This window comes from Battus philenor, unplaced genomic scaffold (genome assembly GCF_028537555.1).
Source record: "Battus philenor isolate CCGP_79_NKW_IND1 unplaced genomic scaffold, ilBatPhil1.0.hap1 SCAF_19, whole genome shotgun sequence".
Classification (NCBI taxonomy): domain Eukaryota; kingdom Metazoa; phylum Arthropoda; class Insecta; order Lepidoptera; family Papilionidae; genus Battus; species Battus philenor.
In genome coordinates this window covers 9526783-9551180 of record NW_027181681.1, presented here as the reverse complement: position 1 = coordinate 9551180, position 24398 = coordinate 9526783, and the positions used below count along the sequence as shown (strand labels likewise).

The following is a 24398-nucleotide window of genomic DNA, read 5'->3' as shown; positions in this document are numbered from 1 at the left end:
TTCTCCCCTCGTCTCGCCGCACACATACCTAAGGCGCGGTACAATGGTTTCAGCATCACTATAATAGTTTCTTGAAGTAAATTTTATTGAAATTACACCACTTATTTAATTTTAACTTGTATTCATAATTTGATAACATTATTCGATTAAATTAGTAACTTCCTTCCATTATATATACTCAGAATGACTCAACAATTTTTTTTAAATATAATACAGTCAAGAAAATATTATAAATATCTTTTTATTGGAATGTGCATACGTCACAATAGATGTCTAGATAATTAAAGTATTTAATGCAATTATTTTTATATTATATATCATGGGGACGGACAAAATTACACTAATAGCTGATAATTTACAAGGAAATATAAAAGCACTTGTCACAAAACAGAAGTGGTCTATGGTTTAATATTATTATTGGTAAGTGAAACAATAATCTTGTTCATATATATTTAAAATATCTGCAATTTTTAATACATGAAATACTATTTGTAATTCATAAGAAAGGCAAGATTCGATTTACTGTGGTTTTTAACAAAAAAAAAACATATGATATTAATAATAAATTTCAAAACAAACTAGAAAATAAATTGTTAAAATGACAATTTATTAAGGCTTCTAAAGTTATGTATCAGCATTCTATATTTCCCTCCTTAATATATAACGACCTACAGTAGTAATATGCCTAAAATTATACAAACAACAATATCCATTACATAAACAGGGATCGTAAATTTGAATGCATATTAAAGTTAAACTGTTGGCTAATTATGGAAAGAACTTTTGTACAGAAAAAAATCCGAAAAATCAGTATAAATAAATTTTAAATTCCGGTTTATTCAATTGAACGTTACTCGTGTTAAAGGTTTGATTTTTTTGAATTTAAAATTTTTAATGATTTTTATCCTTTGAGTTTTCATATAAATCAGTTCTGAATATTAATTTTCGTACTTTTCTCCGGATATTGACAAGCAATTCTGTGCCATATTAATACACTTTTTCAATTTTATACATTGCTTGTGCTTAAGATGTTTTTAATACCTTATATGAATCCTGATATTAAGAAGCTGACTTCATAAAAACTTAGCCCAACCCAACTCAAAATATGCATTCGACTTCATCTTTGCTTTAAGAGTCTAAGTCTGTATTTTTATATATAATAAAATTAAAAACATTATTAATAAAACAAATATGGCTTTTGATATTCTGGCAATTTAAGTAAACGAAAGTATCTGTAAGATATATTTTATTTGTAATATATAAGGCTAGTTATCTTTGTGCAAATACTAGCTCAGGTACGAGTCAATATCTATCGATAATTATATGGCTTAAAATTTTCCATCACGTCTTTATTTTATACATCAACATAGCAACATACTAAATGTAATGATTTTGAAATGTATGTGATGTTTAAGAGAAAAATGACTTTTGACATAATAAAAAAATTCATAGTAAATGTTCACTATAATCTGTATTTGTATTTAAAATTTGACATTTCGAGGAAACCAAACGATTTTAAAAGACCTGAAAAAGTGCCTGTCAGAAGTTTTATGAAAAAACAAATTATATATATTAACAAATTTATATACAATTAAATACAGTTTTAAACTTACTATTATACTTCTTATAATTTATACTTTGCTATAAACAGAGATATTCACCATGATAATAATCTAATAATTTTCAACGACGGCTTCAGAGGTATATATTTATTTATTTTTCATTTCTTATATTCTTCTTATGTATTCTGAAATCACTAGAAATAGCAGGTCTAATGCAATGAAACTAGTGTTTATGCCTAAAGAAAGAATATTAGGGGTTACTAATATTTTATGAAAGCTCTTATATCACTTTCCGTTCCATTCGCTGATCTTGCCATTTTCAAATACCAAGTTCTTTCTGGGTAAAGGTACTAACGTACCCCGTTTTACTATCCCCATGTCTTCGCCTGGATAATACTGAAAATTATAAGATAATAAAAAATATTAAATACCATAACACATAAAAAAACAATTACTAAGTACATTTTAAAAAAAATTAACTCGTCACAACAAAATTTTTACGATACCTGGCACTGAGAAACGAATTTAAGTACATCCGAACGGATAAATTCATTATCTTCCTTAATCTTCTCAAGGCTGAAAAGAAATAACTTTTATAAACTACAGTATTTTATAAACAAATAAATGTTGGATTATAGGTGACATTACACATAGTTAAACAAGTAAAAATAAATGACTATTGTATACTGCAATTTTTAACAAAAAGAAAACGATAAATTATAAGACAGGAGTAGTGATAGGCCAGCAGTAGAGGAATGAGATTTGGCACCGTAGGTCATGGTATAGATTCCTCCGGTACAATCTTTTATAATTCATTCTTTTTGCTTTAATTATATAGGATTGTCACTGCTCATAAACAAGTTTCTAGAAGACGGGCAGCAGCGACATCTGCGTGCCATAATACCATAAAACCATCGCTAACTCTTCTGCCAAGCGATTATGGTATATCCCCCTAAGTATATCTTTTGGGGAGGCCTAGTCCCTGCAGTGTCAAGTTCTATTGGATGAAATGAAGACGACGACAAAATTATAAGAGAATCAATTAATTACAAAATTTAATATAAAAGTGAACTTACATTTCCGGTTTGGCTATTCTTTCTACTATATTTTTACATACTTTCTCACACAAGTCCTCGTCAAACAGCGGAATGCCAAACTGCAGATCTACTATTGTCCATTTCTACAAAAGTAAAAGACATCCTTAATTATCTTATATACAACTTGATATATTATACAGAACATACGACCCAGCGTTTGAGTAAACACAACGGATAAAACAGCAAGACATTCGGCTAAATACGATAAAAAATTTAATAGAAGATTCATTACAATTACAAACAGCGCGCAATTTTTTAAACGTTTTAAATAATTCTATAGAAACCGAGGCACGCCTTGGGAAAGCGCGGTTTGGTTAGTTCTGCAAGCTTTGACGGGGAACTGATTGAACGGAATGGCGAATGCTAACCGAACAGGGCAGAAAATATTCCCCCCGTCTCTCCGAGCGCATACCTTAGGCGCGGTACAGCGGTTTCGGTAGCACTATATAGAGTCATCTCTGCTTACTCTTCATACAGGTTTTTAAGTTAATCAACACTTTATATATTTTATCGTTAAAAAATGAAATAGTTTTTTGGCACATATTGCACTAGGGTATATATTTATTTCATGATTTTATTTTACCCAACTAACATTATCTCCCGATTACAACATAAGAAACTTACCTCTGGTTTGCAAGTCTCCTCGTCAGAGAAATTATGAGCCGTGTCGACCCCACTGTCACCCTCGCTGATCTCCGTCAACTTGTCCGACAGCTGCGTGAACATGGAGATGGACTCCTCGGCTGGACTCAACAAATCGTTAAGCGCACTCGTGCTCTTGTCGTCCTCTTTCCTTTTACTTTCAAACTTTAGATTCTCGATACTGGCCGAAGATGAATGTATTGGCACCAGTTCATCAAAAGAAATCGACTCCTTGCTGAGTGATTTCTCCTTGCAATGTTTCTTAAGCTCTTCAACGCTGCCTGAATATGAATGAATTGGTACAAAATCATCGCTGACCGAAATCGATTCTTTACTTCGATGAATCGAGTTTTCAAAGTTAAGACTATCGAGTTCATCGCAAAGTAATTTTCCACCCTCGACGGTCGTGAAGCCATTGGCGGGGGAGCTGGTCTTGCTGTCCGTGGTAGGAGTCACGGCAAAATGTGACTCTATAGGCGACTGCAGCCTACTGTTATCGCGTTTACTGTACTCTGTCGATTTTTCCACGGACTCATTAGAAGAGAGAGATATCTCGCTAAGGGGTTTCGCTATGCCGCAAACTTCTTTTTTCTTTCGTTGTTGAACTGAATAAATTTATACAATGTAATTAGAACATACACAAAGTATATTTTAAGAGCGGAATTTATGTAACATATTCATATGGGGCCACCTCGTAACCCGCCACCAAAGAAAATCCCACCCCCTCATTAAAGAATTTATGTTCTCATTAAATTTAATAAATAGTTGTATTATGGGGACCAGAAAGTAATGTCGTTTCTGTCGACATATTTTACAGAAAAACCGGCATTGAAAATTTGTATACTAGATGGCAAAAGGTTGTTGATAACGAAGGTGAACATATTGTTGATTAGAAATAAAAACTTGTTAAAAATGTAGTCGTGTGAATTTAACGTAAGAGACATTACTTTCCGGTCCCACTAATATATCCAGATACCAAAGAGAGAAACGGGAACGCAGCGAAATGACGATCTCTCCGTGTCCAAGGAAACATGACCTTCAGCATTGAGGAAAATGAAAAAACATCTATATTTTAAATTTTGAAATACGATCCAATGGTAATCGTGAAAAAACTTTCTTAGTACTTAATTAACACATAACTATTACATTGACAAAAATATTTAATTAATTGCACCTTTACACTAAATGAAGTGCACGTAACGTAGGTTTCATCAGTAAAATTTGCGTTAATAACATTAAATCGACTTATACTGTTATCTTTTGCATATACATAATTCAAGTTAGTATTAGGGGTGAAAATTAAATATGTACCTAGAATACAAAAAAATTCTCGTAGTTAAGAATAAAACACTTAAAACGTCGCATGCATAAAAATAAAATGCTATATAATCTCTTAAAAAAGTAATCAGTAAAGATTTTTATGAATTTCTTTCGTTTAGGCTACTCGAAAGTAATTTAAAAAAAATATTTAACGATTAATATAACCATATATATTAATAACCTTGGCGATTTGAAAATGTGTGATCAAATCTTAAGTAGATATACATCAAGATAGTTATTTAGAGAATAAAGCATATAAAATAATTTTCGTAAATTTAAGAAGGCATGCGTTAATACATAGAGTAAAATTGACGGTCTAAAGTAGTAAAAAAAACATTTTACCGAGCTGTACTGTGGCAGGCGGACGTGGACAGCCAAGGTCGGGTACTCCAATATCCGCGAGTGCCACATAGCCCGCCGCGCGAGACAGCCGTAGCCTGCGCGCCAGCCGGCGAAGCCCCGCGTGCGACCGCCACAGAGACTGTGATTCTGTTATCAATCAATAAAACTGATTTACTTGATAATACCAGGTAATTCCTTACAGGTGCTAACATCTTGTACACGGGGTGTCCCATAAATTTACGTCGAAAAGTTTTTTAATGTGTGTTTATGTAATTGACCTGTGGCACCCCTATTCATATATGTTAATTTTATAAAATAAATATTTATACATATGTAGTTATAGATAACATATTATAATTTAATACATTTATCTTTACTGTGTAGATGCTGCCTAGTCTATTATAAAAATAATATTTTAATATTTGATGGTAACTGACCCTCGTCGGCGGTAGGTGGGAATGGTATGTGCTTGAGGATTGAGTGATGGCGCACGGCGTCGGCCTGCAGCAGCACAGGCGCGCGTCGCAACGCAGAGTTGGCGGCGGCCAGAGCAGCGGCAGCTGGCAGCGCTGTCGGCTCCCCCTCCGCGCCCCACCACCGCACCGCCAGCCTTGAGAACCCCAGTAGCGGCCGCGGCACGCCACGTAGCACAGTACCTACCAAAAGCCACCATCGATTTACATTGACCCGTCCAAAGTGTACAGAAGAAGTTTATACGTGGGTTCACGGGTGCGCCGTGATATGCTCGCTATCAGGACCTGCATGTAGACTTGGAACTGACAATGATTGCCTAGTTCTAAAAATAGGCATTGATTCATTACTTTAACTCGCCCGCTCAACACAGTCATTCGTTGACCGTAGGTACCGCCATCTTTGTAGGCGGCGGTACTTACAAAGGGTTCTATCCTTTCATCCTAGCAATCAATAGCATGTTTTTTTAACTACTTAGTATATATGGGTATATTTACCATATTGTTGTTAGTTTTTTTATTGGCCCCGTTATTGGAGACCACTCGCACCCCGATAGGGTGTGTGATTTACCATTAGAGATACAGATATACCATTTTAAGGTATATTTATATATAAATTAATGAAGACCGGTTGTGTGTCTTATGTGAGTGTGATTGTTTGTGACGTGGCAAATCTAATGCCGTTTACTATAATATCTTTAATCAACAAAGAGAACAATAAAAAGCGAGTACATACCTTTGGTGAGCAGCAATGTAGGTGGACCATAGCCCGCAACGTGGTACAGATAGAGACGCATCCAAGGCGTAGCGGATTCCGGTGGGGCTGGACCCACGTGGGGTAGAGAACCAGCCGCCAGGCCCGCTCGCGCCTCCCGCGATAGTGGCGCCGTGGATATCGCCAATCTGTCACATTAAGTTCCACAATATAATCATCGTCATTTCAACTGTAAGATGTCCACTGCTATAAATAGAAATAGGCTTTCCATGTAAATTTACAGCAGGACCTGTAGGAAGCGGCCTGGCCATCCAGCGTCTTCCGGTGACCTTAGCAAGGTCATCAATCACATTTGTGAGTGGACGCTCTCCGTTGCATTTGTCGTGGTCTCCAGACCCTAAAGTCCCTGCGGCCTAATATTGGTACTTTCTTAATGTGCCCAAGGTTTCCTGTCCTCTAGGCGAAGGACAGGGTCATGTGGAATTCCTACCCTCTAAAACCCCTTCGCTGGTCGTATTCGAAAGGGCCACCGAATGTCCTATTGAACTCGCAGTTGCCTTTCAATTGTTGGCCTCACCTAGTATCCTCGATATTTCACAGCAAAAAGGGACCACTTCGCGTTGGTTTCCTCGGGTTGGCATTGTGTTGACGATGAAGGCCTCTACCCTCAACTCGCGAACCCGATGCCCTTTTAGTCGCCTTTTACAACAGGCAGGCATATTTTAGCCCTATTCCAGTGAACCCGACTAACATTTTTTTTCATTATTTTTTTTCATTCACAAAACTATAATAATTGCTTAAATGATGTCTTATCACTCTAATGGACGTGAATATAACTTTATTTTTTCTTTAAATATTAATCTAAAAATATTTATATAGATGAAGCATTGTTAAAGTGGAAGTAAAGATTGCTAATGCCCATCGACCATAGTGTTTTTTTACTTACAAAGTATTCATGTAAATGAAATTATATTTATCATTTATAATACAAATGTATAGTAGTGTAGCACATAAATATATCTTAGTTCTAATAGAAATATTTTGACATTGCATTATGTACTTTTTTATTCTATTATATAAAAACATGCAACACAGAGATATGACAATTGAACGCTTAAAAAATAAGTGTTAATAATAATAAACATTTTACCTGTATTTAGTGGCTAGTAGGCGGGCTCGAGCAGCGGAGCCCAACGCATGCAGCGCTTCACACCGCAGCAGGTCTAGAGGGCGTAAGCTAGGTCTTAAGCACCTCAGCGCTATTCGGAGACATGCAGCCGCCGCGAGGTAGCGCCTTGCCTCACCCTCGATCTCTGGATCAGCGACCACCTTCAATAATAAAATAGATTCAAGAATAAATTTCAGCACTATGCTGATTGCATTAGTTTAACAGTGAACAGATAAATAATATCCCAATGAACCCATGGTAAGAATCAACTGTGTTATGCACACCGGATGTAACTAATGCTATCAATAAAGATACAAAGAGTAATGTAAATTTATTATTTTTATTTATATATATTGAACACCACAGATACCTAAAAAAAGAAACAATTGATGTACAGGTGTATAGAGTCGGTCATATGGCTATCTCTACCAAACAACCTTTTGGAAAGAGGTGAGAAATATGAAAGGGCCCTCTGTTAGTTCATTGAGTATGTTAGAGATTGAGTTTATGAGCGATGTACGTACTGTTATAAAAGATTTTGATCAGTGATTCTGTGCTTGTTTCTATTACTGAAGTGTTCGCAGTGAATATTTTTTTAAATATGTAATTTGTTGTAGGATAACTATTACATAAACTGTGTATTATATATATATATATATATATATACATATATATATACATATATATGTAATAATATATATACATGTGTATGTATGTATATATACATACATAAAAATATATATAAAAATTAATCCTTGACAACACTGAATGGCGCTCTTTTTTTAAATGGAATCTTTAATTATTCACATAATTAATACATTACATAATAACTATAGAACTAAAAGCCCTTATCATTTTCTTCCAGGTAACCATTTGGGCGGTAGATATAAATTAGGAAAGGTAGATGAAATAAATAAATATCATAACAGATTCATTAATTAATTTACCTATTTATTTTATTATATTCAAATCACAATGCTAAGTTCACTGAATTCCGCTTTAAAGCTGAAAAACAGTTAAGCTTATGTATCATTATTTTAACTTCATTTACGATAAGTAAATAGTTATTTATTTTTAAAAAAAACCCTAGACGACCTTAATTACATATGTTAATAAACGAAATATGCCAGACAAACGCAAATATAACAAGAAGTCTACCAACTGCAACTTATTGTACCATTATCATTACCTTTTCATTTTAGTGGACATAATAGTGTGTGTGCTTCTTTTCGTACCTGACCCGTTCCTATTACATTAATGATATGGTACGTTTTTTTTCAGTGTGTAGGGATGTTATAAACGCAGGGGAGTTTTTTTACTTTTAATGCACTATCGCCTTATCCTTTCTCTACGTTCTTCACATATACTTGTACACTCTCCACACATCCTTCACAAAATCTTACATTCTTTGACATTCAATCTTCTTCCACACATCGACTTACTTCTTTTATCTACATTTCCTGATCACAATCTGTTCTTATGTATCGCACCATATTTTGACATATTTTCTTTTATTTAAAATTTAAATTTGCGATTTTAGCTTCTCTATTTTTATCTTAATTCAATAACCTAACTTATGTATCAGTTACTAACTTAATGTTACTATTTTATTACATTTTTCTTTCTTTCTTAGTTGCCTAGCTTTGGTAAGGTATATTACAGTGGGCATAGTCCTTAAGACGTTAGCATAAAGACTGAGAATTAAAGATTTACATCCCATCCCATCGTCCTCTCCAGGGGTCCTTCAACATAGTGGATTATAGTATCTACCGAAGCGCTCTAAGAGCTAAGCAGCCCCCCAAACCGGTGACATGGTAGTACATAGAGCCTCCAGTCCAAAAAAATCACTTGTTTGTCTATAACCTTGGTTAAAACGATAACGTAAAGTAATACCTTATCTAGTTCCATAAGTAGACTGTCTAAGCTTTCGTCGCAGAGTTTGCCAACCTCAAACAGCGTTACGGCATGACTCTTAAGGTCCTGAAAGCGTAATATTCTTTTAATAAAATAATCGCATCAACAAACACACTCAAGTGTCATTAAAAATGATATGTTATTTTAGTAATAACAGAATAAATTCTATAAAACTTAAAAATAGCTAAAGCATATTATGATATACAAAAGCGTTTTGAAAATGAAATATACATGTGAAAAAAAATGAAGTAAAAGGATAATAATAATAATGATGTTTTTTTTTATGTTATAGCACAAAACAAGTTGTGATAAAGAAAAAAATAAAAATAGTCATGAAAAAAATGAAAACAAAACTCATCTCTTCTCACATAAACCACAGAGTAAATTATATTCACAGATATTAAAAGAAATAACTCTGTCTCATATTCTATTTCTTAATCCTGGTCTTATCCCAGTATTCGATGATGACAAATTTAACTAATTCTCGAAATTTAATGCAAAATTAAAAATCTTAGACTGATGTATTTTGAATAATCACGTTTCTTTATAAGTATTGCAGTATATGACAACATAAATTAACAAGATTATCACTCTGAGTATGTTTTACTTGACAGAACTTCTAGATTATATTACAAATTCTGAGATTTAATATTGCCTCTAATTTTATAGTTTTATTACAGTTTAGTATATAATTCTCCACAAATGACCTTCATATCTATTACTATAAAACGACAAATAACATTTTTGTAATTAGATCCCGAGTACCTGTTTCATGCTCAGATAGAGGGTAGAATTATAGACAGACATATAGAAGTACTATTGACTACAAATTTACACGAAAACAAAGGCACAAATACATAGGCTGTTTAACACTGCTTGACTTTTGTAGCTGAATGCAATATTTTTCTTAATAGCAAATTATTAAACATTCTTTAGCTCAGGTATCCAAGTTCAACAAGATACCAAATATGTATAAACGTGTTTATATTTCTCAAAAATGTACTGTAAAATATTATTGATACATATCAGTAAGTAAGATTAACATAAAAACATAATTATCTTTTGTTATTTGAATAAATAAAAAAATACTTACTGGCGACAAGTTCCCCATCATCAGATATGCGGCAAGGGTAGAATCAAACAGTACAGCCACTCGTTGTCCACTGGCCATAGACGCGTCTGCTATCGCCTGGGAACTCTGGAAATAAGTATGTGGATAAGATAACAAAGCTAAGAGTTAAATTTGTCCAGGTAATTATTGTAATTGTGCGTATAATATCAGAATTCATAAGGGTAACTATAGAAATAATCAATAGTAATAAATTAAATATATGAATTACCCATATATGTATCTATTTAATTATAATTCCATTCACGAAATTGTAAATATAATTACATGTAGCACAACACCTGTAAGATTAGGTATAGATATCATTATACATAAAGATAACCTATTAATTATGATTAATTACTTTTCTTTTAGTCACGCCATAACTTTATAATGGCTCTACCGATTTAAATCACTGTTTTACAACTTTCCTAAAACTTTGTAGTGGGCATAAATGGTAAAAAAATGTAATTTTTTCAAGTAATCAAGGACCGTCGTGTTATGTTTTGGAAGTTGCAGTGGGCAAGGCACATGACAAGCTTCTCGAATGGCGACCACGAACCAATGGAAGCGACGTGGGCCTTCCACTAAGTGGAACAACGACATAAAGTCGCCGAAAGTCACCGGATGCAGGCAGCAACTTTTTATTATTTATTTTAGTTTGAATTGATTACTCTTAGCTGAGATAGTACAACATAGTCATACTGATATTCATAATAACAATAAAATAAAAAGGACAAAGTACCTGTTTGGACGTTGAAGGCTTATCTTTAATTAATACTGGTTCCATTTGCAAAGCATCTTCTTCCATAGAATTCTCAAATGTTAGAGGCGCTATTTGCCTATATCTGAAACAATTTATCAAACATCTTAAAAAATAATATGTAACATGTACCATCAAAACATTTAATTGGTTCTTGTATAAAAAATGAAGCACAAAGAAATTTTCTCGTAGAAATGACTCGAAAGCTGTCAAGATAAAAGGTAAAAGCGCTTATAATAGCTGATATATCCTTCTATTCTTTCCCACAATCACTTGCGAAAATATCCTCACTTCTAACACTCCAAACTATATTCACTAACTTCCGTCCAGATTATTTAACTGCGTTATTTTAACGATTGCTAAACAATCTGATTTTTATTTCGATTTATTACTATATGCCAATATGAGTTAAGAAAAGACTTACGGCTGATATTTGTGTGTGGTAACGGCGTTCTTCCAGGAGGGATGTTGCGGCGAGACAGGTGGCGGGTTCAGATTGTTGGCGAAGCCCAGTCTGCAGTACAATGACACCGCTTGTTTCACCAGATCACAGTCCACCTGCAAACGATCACTTGCCATACTATTTCTGTTACAACGACTTTTTACTTCATACTCGCATGCTATTGCAATGAAGACGACTCTTCAGAAACCATCATATTTTTCTTCTTTTTTTTGGTCTCGATCTATACTGCTGCTTTGGTTCAAATAGCATTGGAAGCAGAAATGGCTTAGCCAAAGCCGCGTTTACGTAATTTGAACTAACTTAAATCGTGGGCACCTTCGAAAACTTCGACTCGCCCATCACATGTAATATTACCGGAATGGACTCTATTTCACCATATTTTGCTATATGTTACGACTGTAGTGTTTCCGTGTCTAAAGAATTTATACATTTATTGATATTATTATCCACGTAGAATCATGTAAAGTGACCACTTACATACGTCACGAGAAGAATGCCAGAAGAGCCCAATTTGATAGCACCTAGAATCTGATTGAACTCCTTTATCAGTTGTAGTGTGGATTTGGTCTGTCTAACGCAAAATTCTCATTATTACTTTTTTATTTCATTCTTACCGGTGACACCAAACATCTAGAAATTCAAGAAGTCGTCGTAAACAAATCTTCGATAGACTTTGGGTATCTTGAATTAAATATTATAGAAGTAATGAAAAGGATACTCGGGTACATTTATGAGCTATAAATCATCCTACTAAATGCTGCAGATTGGCTTCTCTGACTATATACAATATGCATTAAATTCAGATAAGTTAAAAGAATATTATCCAACATGACGTTGCGAAATGGCTTGATTTTTAAAATCTAATAACTGTGAGGTAAACACAACCTACGTCACTGTGCGCATTGTTAAGTTGAATAGGCAGTGAGTAGGCTACAAAGCGCGAAAAACAGATGATCGGTGAGACCGTGGAAACTATGGTCCGACAGTCGCAGTAAAAGACGTACATGCACAAGATGGAGAGATAGCATTGTTAAGATCACCAGAATACGCTGGATGCAGGTGCAGCCAACTGGTCTTATTGAAAATATCATGAGGAAGCCTTTACTCAGCCAGTCAACGTCCCGCGGATGAAGTAATGATGATGAATAAAGTTACCTGCAAGACCGCAGCCAATTCGGCAACGCTGGTGTGCTCGTCCACCGACACGAACACCTGATAGAGCAGCGTTTCAAAGTAGTCGCCTGCGATGCGGTTCATCACGAAGCCCTTCAGCGGCGGCACCGACACCTTGTCGGCTGACGTGATAGGGACGTCCAAGTAGATCAGGCCCCGTCTGAATATAACGACTATTTAATCTTCATGTAAATAACTCCATCCTTCTTTACTCCTTCTTTCTTTTTTCAATTATTCACAAGGTAGGTTCTTCTTTAAGAATTAAATAATGATAAAGATTCTAAAAACAACATTTTTCTTTTCCCATGTACATCATCGAGCTATTTAATACACTTGTCTCTGACTGTACTATTTGATATAAGTCAAAACTAAACAAAAGCATGTTACGTAGTTAAAAACTAGCAGACGGCGTGTTAAAAAAAAGGCGCAAACTGGACAAGAATCTATTTCTTAGACTTTACTTTGCCATATAAACTCTCTGTAAAACCATGTATCCGACGTCTCATCCAAGAAACTCAACAACGTTAGGAACATCGGATTGTCATGGCGTCAATTCTGGGGCTCAAGGCTCCGGGGGAATCGCTGCTCACCATAGCACCATCTCAGACTCCGAGTCCCCAAATCGACTCATAGATTAAACAATACAATAAGAAATATATTTTTGTATGACTTTTTAATAAAGAAATCCCTTATTTATGAAATTTGACTACGTTGTAATTATTCATAAAAAGTTGTTTACCAAAATACATTAAAATATTAGTAAGAAGTTTTTTTGTGTAGGACTGTGCGACGCGAAAAATGTTCAAAGCTAATACAAATAATATTTTTAAATTGTCTTCTTCATAAATTTAGTATTATTTGTGAGCAAATGTGTCTTCATAGACACCCACTGCAAGGCATGGGCCTTCCACTTAGATATCTTTAGGGGGATATTCAATAACCTCCACGCTTCGTAGGCGGATTGGCGATCGCAGTATGGTATTATGGTACAGGTATGCAGAGGACGCTGTTATACATTCTTTAGCAACTTGTTTGTAAGCAGTAGCAATTTTAAATAATTATTACCCCAAGTGTGAATTATAAAAGATTGTAACTTGGGAATCGAACCTGCGATCACAAGTCCTCTATTGCTGAGCTACTACTGCTTAACTACTACACTTCCTGTTCCCAACAAAATAGGGGTGGAAGGAGAGGTCCCAATAGCGGAGGCCTCATAAAAAAAAACTACTACACTTTCATGTGAAGTCTGGATTGTCTTGTTATCAATTATATGGGTGATACAAAATTTTCCGGGTCATTTAGTCAAGTAATAAGTCTAAGAAGTTCATTTAACAAATACTAGTAAATTAATCATATCACAGTGTTACGGATTTTTAAGTGACACTTTAGGAATTATTTGCTCTACTACTGTTAAAGATATTGTAAAGGTGACTACAGAAGAACCAGTCTGAGTTTGTCGTGGGCTATTCTCAAATCACCGTGCGTTTGGATAGCTCGTAGCTTTAAGATGAAGGATTCGATTACATGCGATTTCAATTCGATCACAGTTTATAACAAAATGGGCTCAATTGGAATCGTTCTGATGACATAAAAAAATGTTTACTGTAAATATTCCTACGTGGATAATAGTTTAAACATATTGAATAAAGTAAGTTCAGATCGATATTTACTGTAATGCCTTTTTATATACAAATTTCATTTTCTGTCGAGTAAGTTAATAATATTGATGCTTTTACAATTGTATTTCTTCAATTAGAACCTTTTACGAAGTATTAAAACTAAACAAATTAAATTGGTAAAGGCATTCTATATTTCATTCAAAATCAAGACAAAGTGTTACATTTGTGCTAAAATTTACCTGTACAGATTTTTCACAACATTGTAATCCAAAGTGCCGGCCGTCTGAGACCCTCGGTCGATTAGTAAATCAATAAGCGCCTTCTCGCTCTCACACAAAGGCTGTGAACGTAGCAGGTAGATGCAAATTAAAAAGGATTAAAAAGGGACCACTGCCTATTAGTGCATACAAGTTTCTCTAAAAAAAAACAATGACTGTTAGACTTAAACAAAAGCACAATAAAATATGTTTTGAAAATAGAATCCTTTTAATACACCGACTTAAAATAGAACACAATTCCGAGTATTTATCTTACAAAAATTACATAGACACATATTATCTATGTAATTTTTGTGAGCTCTGTGAAGGTTTTATGGATTAAATTTTCAAAAGCGATTTTTTATATTTATAACTTCATGTAAAATAAAAGTAAGTGGTAAAATTATTGACATTTATTATATATATTTACATGTATTTATTGACATTGACAAGTTAAATAAAATTTAACACAAGAAAGTGTAAAAGATAAGACTTTATTTCGGTATGTTTTACCTGAATGTTGTAATACTAAAAGTTGTTAATTGTGTTACTTATAATTAAGATATTTATGTTTACAGTCACATCCATAGTAATTTAAAATTAAAATATTTATTTATTAAAGACACATCACTCTTCATGGTATATCATTTGAACATCGACATTGGTTATACAGATTCAAAAATTAATTATATCAAATAAATAATTATTGCATTTGGTTGAAAGTTACCTTGACATCATCTTCTAAGACGTAACCCAGCTCAACGCGCCACCAAGGCAGCATGGGTACATTGAGGGGCACTCGCGGCAGGAGACCTCGGATCGCCTTGGAGCGCCCTCGTCTCCCCAGCGAGCGAGCCTTCGCCACCAACTCTAGGTACTCGTTGCGCCCAATTCCCAATAAGCGAAGACCTGTAGACCAAAATATCTTACAATCCAAGATGGATACTACAGAAATGAAGATCGCATCCGTCTTGGAACGACTTGGTGAATCGATCACCACAACATCCGTTTTGAGGGGGCGGCCGTCCGTGAACAGCGTGGGCGAATCGAGGTTGGATCCGGATCCATCCTTGGCTCGCCTGTGGTCCACGCCGCCGTCCCAAGCCACATATACACAACATTAACACTACACAGTTCTACTTCTTCGTGCAATTGGAACGCTTCTGTGCAGCTTCTGTTTTATTTTCTTAGTTTTTAAGGTTCTGATGAAGCTATAAAAGCCCCCCGGCTAACAGCATCAACCGCGAATAAGTAAGAATCAATGACATGCTCTTTCCACACCCTACTATTCTATTCTCGGTCTATTTATTGAGCTAAATTGATAAGACAAGTGGGGAAATTAAATGGAATCAGGCGTTACCTCGCGGAAGTCCATCTTAAGTAAGAAAAGGACCAATATTTAGCCACTTCCGCACATGCAGTGGTAGTCAGGCAATGAAATGCACCGCCCGCTGATAAATGCGTATGCGGCAAACGATGCAAATCACACAACCGCTACGCCAAATTACTCAACACGTGTTTCACCCCTCCACGGGGCATCTTCAGGAGTTATGTTACACCGATTAGAAGCACTCTGTGTTTGGCACTGATACTTAAGCTGTTAATCAGTTTGTAAGTCGAAATTGATAGGGGAGCTACATGTATACATCATTCTAATTGTACACACTTAGTCTTGATCGATGGTCATTTTTGATTAATTAATTCCGTTAAGAATGTACTATCATTATATTATACTTAATTTTATTACAATGAAATAAATTCAAATGTAGAAATACTTGGCGGGATGCATAAGCATGTTAAAGGCCGCAAGCAGCCCGCGGAGCGAATGTTGCTTATCCCTGTTCTAATATATGTCATATATAAAATTAATCATAAGCTATCGTGCTGCCTAAACCGCTGTACCTCACTTTAGGAAAGCGCAACGAGGAGGAGGAACAAAAAAGGGCATGAACACCGCCGTAGCGGGTGTTATCGGATGAGTGACGGAATGGAGCGGCTGGTACTCCCCCTTGTGCAGCGGCGAACATACTTTAGGCGCGGTACAGCGGTTTCGGTAACACTAAAATATGAGATTTAGAGCATCAAACTCTCAAGGGTTGTAATCACTAATTTAATTACATTACTTGACGTAGAAAACTATTCATAAAATCATATTAAGAAATACACATTCGATAAGACGTTTTTTATTCCTGTGTTGACATATATGTTACTTGATTTTTCCATGTATTCATTCATTTCTAAGTCTATTTTTGAATTCCAAATTTCTGAGTAAACATTATTTATCTTCAGCCATGTTTATGTAGATAACTAGATAAACACCGTTCAATGTTGCTATGTTATGCATCTTTTTAAAAATCGCAACAAAAGGCAGTATTGATGCCTCAAATATAAACCTTTTTGGGAATATACTCAATAATTTATCTAACTTTCACGACGATTGGACGTGTGGTTTTTTAATCTATCGAGTCTAGACAGACACATTCATTCTATACATAGATAATACGTAGAAGCTTGATATCGACAAACTTACTACTATAAAGTAACTTAGCTACTATAAAGTAAATATTATAAAGCTTTACTAAAATATTTAAAATAAAGTAATTGTTTCTTTACTTACAATCGGCGGCTGTGAAATTGGGCATTGTATCGTAGCTCTTCTCCATTTCTATCAGGAGTGCAACCACTTCGATATAGTATATAAAAGGAGTTATTCTTAATCCTGTCAAAAAGACAAAGAAATTTAGGCTAAAAGGAACTTACCTGCAGAAGCTTTCACCATTACATTGATACCGAGAATGAGTTTAAAATGTACCTCTCTCTTTTTTTATGTCGACGTTGCAGGCTATTCAGAGCCTTCGCGGGAAAAGCACACTTCAAAGTATATATAAAATACTAGTTCATAGAACACTTTCACACATTGTTCATAAATCAATAATCTTTGATGTAAAATAGGGGCAAAATAAAGAAAAATTTAAGATACCAAAAAGGATAATAAAAATGAATATCCATCTGGTGAATATAGAAATAATAACTAACGAAAATTTTTACAATTAATATAAATATTTTATTTGCTTTATAAAAAGGGCTCAAAATTTAAAAAAAAACCCATTGTTTTATTCACAACATTTTTATGATAAGCATTCAAGGAACAAATCTTTGATCTATTGTTTTATGATTCCACAGGTAAAATAATCTGCCCATTGTTTCATTCTTTTCATCAAAAACTTAAAGGTCTTACAAAATTTATTACCTACCTTGAACATATTGTTTTACAGTGCTACAGATATTTAATAACTTTTAAGAAAGGTTAAGCTGTAACAATTTGCAAATAATATAATTGTATATCCAAGGAACAGTAAAAGGAGGCAAAAAAACACTGTTCTATTTTTAAAAGAAAAGATGGGCAATCAAGCTATGGGTAGAAGGCAATGTTTTACCTAAAAAACATGCGGGACAATAAAGAGGTATTTATATATATATATATATTTTTTTTTTTTTTTTTAGCTATATATAGTTATTACATTACATAAATTATATTATGGCAATATGTATATATATTATAGAATAGCTATATCTCAATTTGAGGCACAACACAATCTTTAACAACAGAAAATGCTTTATTTTCTTCTTGCAAATAACATTACATCTGTCCTTCATCACATCACACATACTCGTACACTTCACCTGACATACATCGTTTTTTGACAGTCGTAAGGATACCACTCTCATAAAAATAATCTATTACAAAATAAAGAACTAAAAACTTGAATATATGGATGTATTTAAGGGCTCTCCTTTATTCACATTCCCACATACATCCAAACAATAAAGATGAGATAAATAATCAAGGATATATTAGTGGTAGAAATTTTGCACAGAACATATATTCCTACAATACTTATGAATGTGTAATATGATAATGATTACACATTATCATTTCAACGATAGTATGTCCGCAGCTGGACATAGGCTTTTCACATAAATTTTATGTACCACTGATAGGAAGGAACTAGTACCCAGCTGCTTCCAAGAACTAGAAAACCATCCAGAGGTTGTCTGTCCACCTTGTGGGCAGACTTCCTAGGCATTATAATTAAAAATATATATAATTTTCTATCTCATGGCAATGTAGTGGTATACAATTTTGTATATTCCAATGATAAATAGAAATTAGGCTGGAGTATAATCAATTGTTCAGTTTAGTCATTGTCAACATGAACTTTTGTACAGTTATAATATATAGCTAGATCTCCTTTTCCGAACTTTACATGTGGTCATTCTTAACTGTCCAGCTCAGCAACCTAAGAGATAGTAAGCAGCCTTATGTAATGATATAAATAATATAATAGTTCAAGCTAATGCTAACTATACTTGAGGTTTGTCAAAGTCAAAGCTGAGTTCCTACTATACAAAACCAGCAAAGTTATTACATATCTATCACTCAGATATTAATGTATTTATCACTGTCAAATACAAAAAACTACTTACTGCTTACATTTACTAACTTTATTATACTACTACAATAAAATAGTATAATCAGGCTAATATAATAAATACATGCAAGTTCACAAAATTAAGTAAAATAAAATAAAAGTTATATAAAACCTGGATTGACAATGTAAATTTGTTAGACCATATAAAATGTAAAATATTTCAATAAAGAAGTGTTGAATTTGTACTAGAATGAAAATATTACCTTTCACTATCATGTCTGCTAAGTGATATGGGTAGAGCATGAGCCTCTGTATGCTGCTTTGAATGAGCACCTCATAATACTTCCTTTCATCTTTACGAACTGTCCGCACTGCAAATTGATAGATGCATGATTTTTTAAAAGAGAATTATAAAATTTGCATAAAGATTATTTGCAGAAATATTATTAGTTACACTACCAATATGAATTAATTTCAAACATGTAATGATGTAAAGTAAATATAAAAAAGGGTTGTCAAATCAATTGATTGTTGACATAATGATTGTCACACAATGAGATTACTGTAAAAATCATAGCAGTCTTGGTATTAAAATTGTGGAAAATTATTTGCGCACAAAACTTATATTGACTTGACAATTATCACTAATTTCTAATATTTGTAGGTTGTAGTTTACAATAATAAAACTTGATAACCTAAATCTATTACTAACCCAGACTTCCCCTGTAGCGTAGTTGGTTTTTAATACTGAACTCAAATATGTATCTTTCATATTCTTTAGGAGAATCGCCGAGTAACTGAAACATTAACCAATCTAGGTAAAAGTTTTATACATAAACGTAATTGATCTAAACACAATTTTAAAATGTACGAATACTGCTCGGGGAATATTGACATATTAAACTGTAAAACAAGTTGATGTAATCATTAAAATTATCTGATCTGTGGTGATATTTATAAAGTAAATTGTTTTACCTTTTTAACAGTAGCAGGTAATTGTACCCATTGAATTCTTCTTCTAATACATTCATCAATTTCATCCTCCATGATAATTGAAATCAATATAATCGATGGTTTCTACATTGAACACCAATAATTAAATTTTTGTCCAACAATATTTTGATAAAGGAAAAATATCCACATTACGTTCGTAACAATAATGTAGTGTTCAGCATTTGAAATGTCAAGTATTTAGAAATATTAACAGGTAACAATTATTTAAGTTTTTGACGATTATAAACATAATTATTATCTTTATAATGTTTAACTAACATAATCGTTCCAAAAGATTATAAAAAAAATTATATCAAAATTCTTAAATTTTGATACTAGTTTGTGAACAGTTCACTACTTGACATTGTTATCGCAAATTACGAACATGACATTACGCGAAAGCATAGATAAGGACCTATTATTTTCTCGTGTTTTAAAGAATAAGTTTGATATTCTCTAAAAAGAGAAAATACAAAATAATAATCTACATATCTAGGCGTTAGCGTTAGCCATGTTATTTAGCACAACGTTTATATTCACTTGGTGCTTGACGCTGTTAGCTTTTATAGCTTTCACTTTTTCTTTTTTTGCTACTTCAGGCTCAGAGCTTGAGGATCCGAAATCCCGAGCCAATAATTTAAAAAAAATCTACGCCAGATGCGTTGCCTGCCGTATTGTATTGACTAAATGTCATCTACTAAGTTTTCGGAGAATAGTGTGATCCTTTTGTCCGAAGATATTTTACCCGAATCGATGTCAGAGCTGGGAGAGTTTCAGTTAGCATTTAGTTGATAATAGCGTCGTCACACTGTTTAAATCACATATTTCAGAGACATCGGACTTTACTTTTTTCAGTAGAGAGTGTATGGTTTTAAAAAAATATCTTTTACGTCCAATTATATGTTATATCTAATTTCCAAAAAAAAAACAAAGGGGGTATTTACTTGAAAATATTAAAAAGAACAGGCCTTTATAATATTTGAATACTATTTTAATAGGACAAGAGCAATATGACGAATTTCATGAAGTTTACGAAGATCTATAAAAGAGTTTTACTTACTACGAATATTTATGAAATGTTAAGTTTATTGGTTATTTTCGGACTTTCGACAAACTATTAGTTTGTTCCATAACTCTTCTTTGTCTTATTAGAAATTTCTTGAAATTGTGCAACCGTGATATCAAACTTGGTCCGTTTGGTAATACCTATCGAATTATTGCAAGAATTTCTAAATTTAAAATTACTATCATTTTAAAAAGATTTGGCGTTGAGAGAAATGGAAATAATAAGAATGCCAGAAACGCCTCTGCCTTTAACAAAAAAAACTAGGTATGTGGCGATATGAGTATACAAGGTGTGGTCATCGAATTTAGCTACTGGTTTAGTTCTAGACAAATCGTAGACTAATCAATGACTACTTTAATTTTAATACTGCTAAGAAAAAGTTTAAGGATAGGATGGATGGTAGTAAAAAAACAAGAAATTATTTATAGTATCACGTTTTTTTTTTATTTATTTTAAAAATATCTAGCTAAATTCATCATCAAAAGCTCTATGAATCTCCTTTAACATATCCGAAGCTATCATACTACGCCCATAAATTCCATAAGCACGTGAATTACAAGTCCTCGTTAACTTCGCCGCAGCGTACGCGGCAACACTCTGCGCGATCTGTATCGACTGGTCATTTTCACAGACATCAGCTCGTAAAGCCCAGTTGAAAAATGTTCCCAAGCTACCAGATAAAACGTCACCTTGACCGCCTGCACGTCGCCCAGACCCCCCTTCTGACGATGACCATTTAAGCGGAGTAAGGGTAGAAAGGAATCTGTCATCATGTCCTTTGGCTAGAACAGACACGTTTCCACCCCAATATTCATACCAAACTGATATTTATGCGGGAATAGCTTCCATTAATCGTTTAGACTCTTTATGGTTTGGTGTGAGTATAACCCCTGGGCTTGGGTAATCTTTTATTATCGAGACATTCTTCCATACTGCGTACAATCCATCGGCGTCAATAACCAAAGGCTTCTTTAAGGTTCTGCACGTTTGTATTAATTCGTGTGTCAATCTGATAATTTCATCTTCCCTGCCCAATCCAGGACCGATAACTACGATATCCATTTTTGATAATATAAAATTCAACTTCGAAGCCGAATTTGTATTAAGAAAAGGATATACGATAAGATCTGGACTATATGATTTAATTATTGGAGCAGCATTTTCTGTAGTAATGACGTATACTAAATCGGCGCCAGTCTGTAACAAACATTTAGTAAATATAACCATGAAGGTTATTTGTTTCTCGAGAGAGATAAGAGATGAGAAACTCGGTGTTACACAAATAAAAAAATTACAAGCGTATATTAATTATAAACAACATTAAACTGACAAATTATCTCCCGTCAGATTAATTAACGTATCCATAACATTTAAAAAACATCTTTTGATTAAATAATTACTTTATTGGTATTTAAATAGAAATTCTGTCTCAAATGATCCCACTATCAAGCTAAATGAATAAATACTTCATAATGATCGACAAACATTTTAATGGCATAAGTCATTATACTGCACTACATGTTTAATGATATTTCATGCGTACCCTTAAAGCTGAGATAGCAGCAAAAAATGGGGCCCCCGTATACTCAACAGACCCGCCAATAATACCTATTTTTCCCGCTTCACCCTTTTCTTTACGATCAAGATCGGGAATTATTAATTTACTGATTCTTTTAAGGCTAGATAAATCTATATCGTTGATATCTGAACAATCATCCACTATGAGAGATTTAATTACACTTAAATTGTTTGTAAATAAAAAATAAAACATAATAAAATTCAAGCAATTCATATTCGCTCCTGTCTCACATACAACAAATATATTTACAAGTACACCACTATGAAAATAATGTGATTTTGAAGATATTACGAATTATGTTTATTAATATCAGTCTAGACAGCCTCGTATACGAAGCGTAAAGGTCAACGAATTAACACTAAACATGCTACATTAACATATGTCATATTCGATTAGTTTTATTACAATAGATATACAAACAAAATTTGATCATTTTTACGCAGAATGTTTAAATCTACTCTTAAATATTCTTTAAATATTTACTAAACAAAAAAAATAGAATCTTGTTGTGTCAAATAAATTGATCGTGGTAACCAATTGTATTATCGATCAAACAGTATAAAAAGTGAAAATAAAACTTATAGTTCATAATCTGGTATTAAGACGTGGTTAATTTTTTATTTAAAAGAGAAAAGATGAAATAATTTTTTTAACATTTAAGCTAATCACCAAAGATATTGTCTTGGACGTGACTTACCATCAGGTATAATCAAGGGCTATAATCCACCATGCGAACCCAAGGCAATTTAATGACAAAAGAGAGACAATAAACAAAGCCTGCGGTATTGTTAGATAAAGGCGTTTCTCAAAATTGTAAAAAGTGATTAACCAATTTCGCTAGAAGTAATTAAGTCGTTACGTTTAAAAATTTTGTAAAAACCTTTATAGTTGAAAAACATGGAATATTTATAGATCGCGCGGGAAACGAAAAGTTGGAATTTTATTTATAACAAATATTTAATATTGCTCTCCTTAATTTTAAGAACAGATCAATTTAAGCATGCTTTTAATTAAAATATATATTATGATTAAATTAAAGTTTAGTTCCACAATTTCTAAAATATTTTTAACAATATTTTAATACATTCTGTAAAAAAAAATATAACCTTCAATACACCCTAATCATAAAATTATTTTTTATTACTTCGCTTGCGAATAACAATAAAGTTATTAACAATGTGAGCATTATACCTGGAAAGACAAAAGAAAATACACTGTTCAAATAGTTCCCTTGAATGAAGTAATCTTCTAATTTATTGCTTTTTACACTAATCGCATAAAAAAAAGCCAGACAGATAGTTTGAAACAATTAGCGTGGTTAAATTTATGAAAACAATAGACATTAAACGAGTGGAAAAATCTTTTTTTAAGATTTTGTGAACAGATTTTGTGTATTGAATAATTGTATTCAACAATACAATGTTCGGAAATTTAATAATATTCTTATTTACCAATGCGAGATTATTGCAGATTACAGGTCTTTCACACCAACTAACTGGGTATAAAAATAATGTTCTTCATAATTAGATACTCGGAACTTTCATTATATTTAATGCCTCCAATCTTAGTAGAAGCTGAGAGGGCCTTTGTTAGTAACCGGAGGTTTACAAAACGAACTTCCGATAGCCAGCTCAATTTGACGGAACCAGTTTGAGATTCTATAATCAATATGATCGCGGAAAATCTTCGCATCTGCATATGTACTGCAAACCCA

General features: G+C 33.4%; 2 protein-coding genes across 2 annotated transcripts; both read right to left on the bottom strand.

Moving 5' to 3' along the window:
* Positions 1 to 1546: 1546 nt before the first annotated feature.
* On the bottom strand, positions 1547 to 20187 carry LOC137921439 (protein FAM91A1). Its single transcript, XM_068764200.1, has 19 exons — positions 20022 to 20187; positions 19759 to 19843; positions 19310 to 19417; positions 17231 to 17332; positions 15341 to 15522; positions 14596 to 14696; positions 12720 to 12897; positions 11526 to 11659; positions 11084 to 11186; positions 10324 to 10428; positions 9210 to 9296; positions 7299 to 7477; positions 6170 to 6336; positions 5401 to 5619; positions 4964 to 5110; positions 3284 to 3906; positions 2639 to 2742; positions 2069 to 2138; positions 1547 to 1958 (listed from the first exon to the last, which is right to left on the bottom strand). The coding sequence occupies exons 1-19, from the start codon at positions 20091 to 20093 to the stop codon at positions 1848 to 1850; spliced, it is 2877 nt and encodes a 958-aa protein (XP_068620301.1). The 5' UTR covers positions 20094 to 20187; the 3' UTR covers positions 1547 to 1847.
* A 1355-nt stretch (positions 20188 to 21542) lies between these two features.
* LOC137921568 (ATP-dependent (S)-NAD(P)H-hydrate dehydratase-like) lies at positions 21543 to 23012 on the bottom strand. Its single transcript, XM_068764366.1, is given in 2 exon segments — positions 21543 to 22302; positions 22649 to 23012. Coding segments are annotated over 2 exon segments (984 nt in total). The 5' UTR covers positions 22898 to 23012; the 3' UTR covers positions 21543 to 21567.
* Positions 23013 to 24398: the final 1386 nt, after the last annotated feature.

Bases quoted from the DNA above. Each gene is read 5' to 3' on its own strand.
- LOC137921439 (XM_068764200.1), bottom strand. From the start codon at position 20,093: ATGGAGGATGAAATTGATGAATGTATTAGAAGAAGAATTCAATGGGTA. The intron at 14,697-15,340 runs GTAACTTTCAAC...CTACGTTCACAG, and splicing joins TCTTAGAAGATGATGTCAAG to CCTTTGTGTGAGAGCGAGAA. The intron at 6,337-7,298 runs GTAAAATGTTTA...TTAATGTGACAG, and splicing joins CTACTAGCCACTAAATACAG to ATTGGCGATATCCACGGCGC.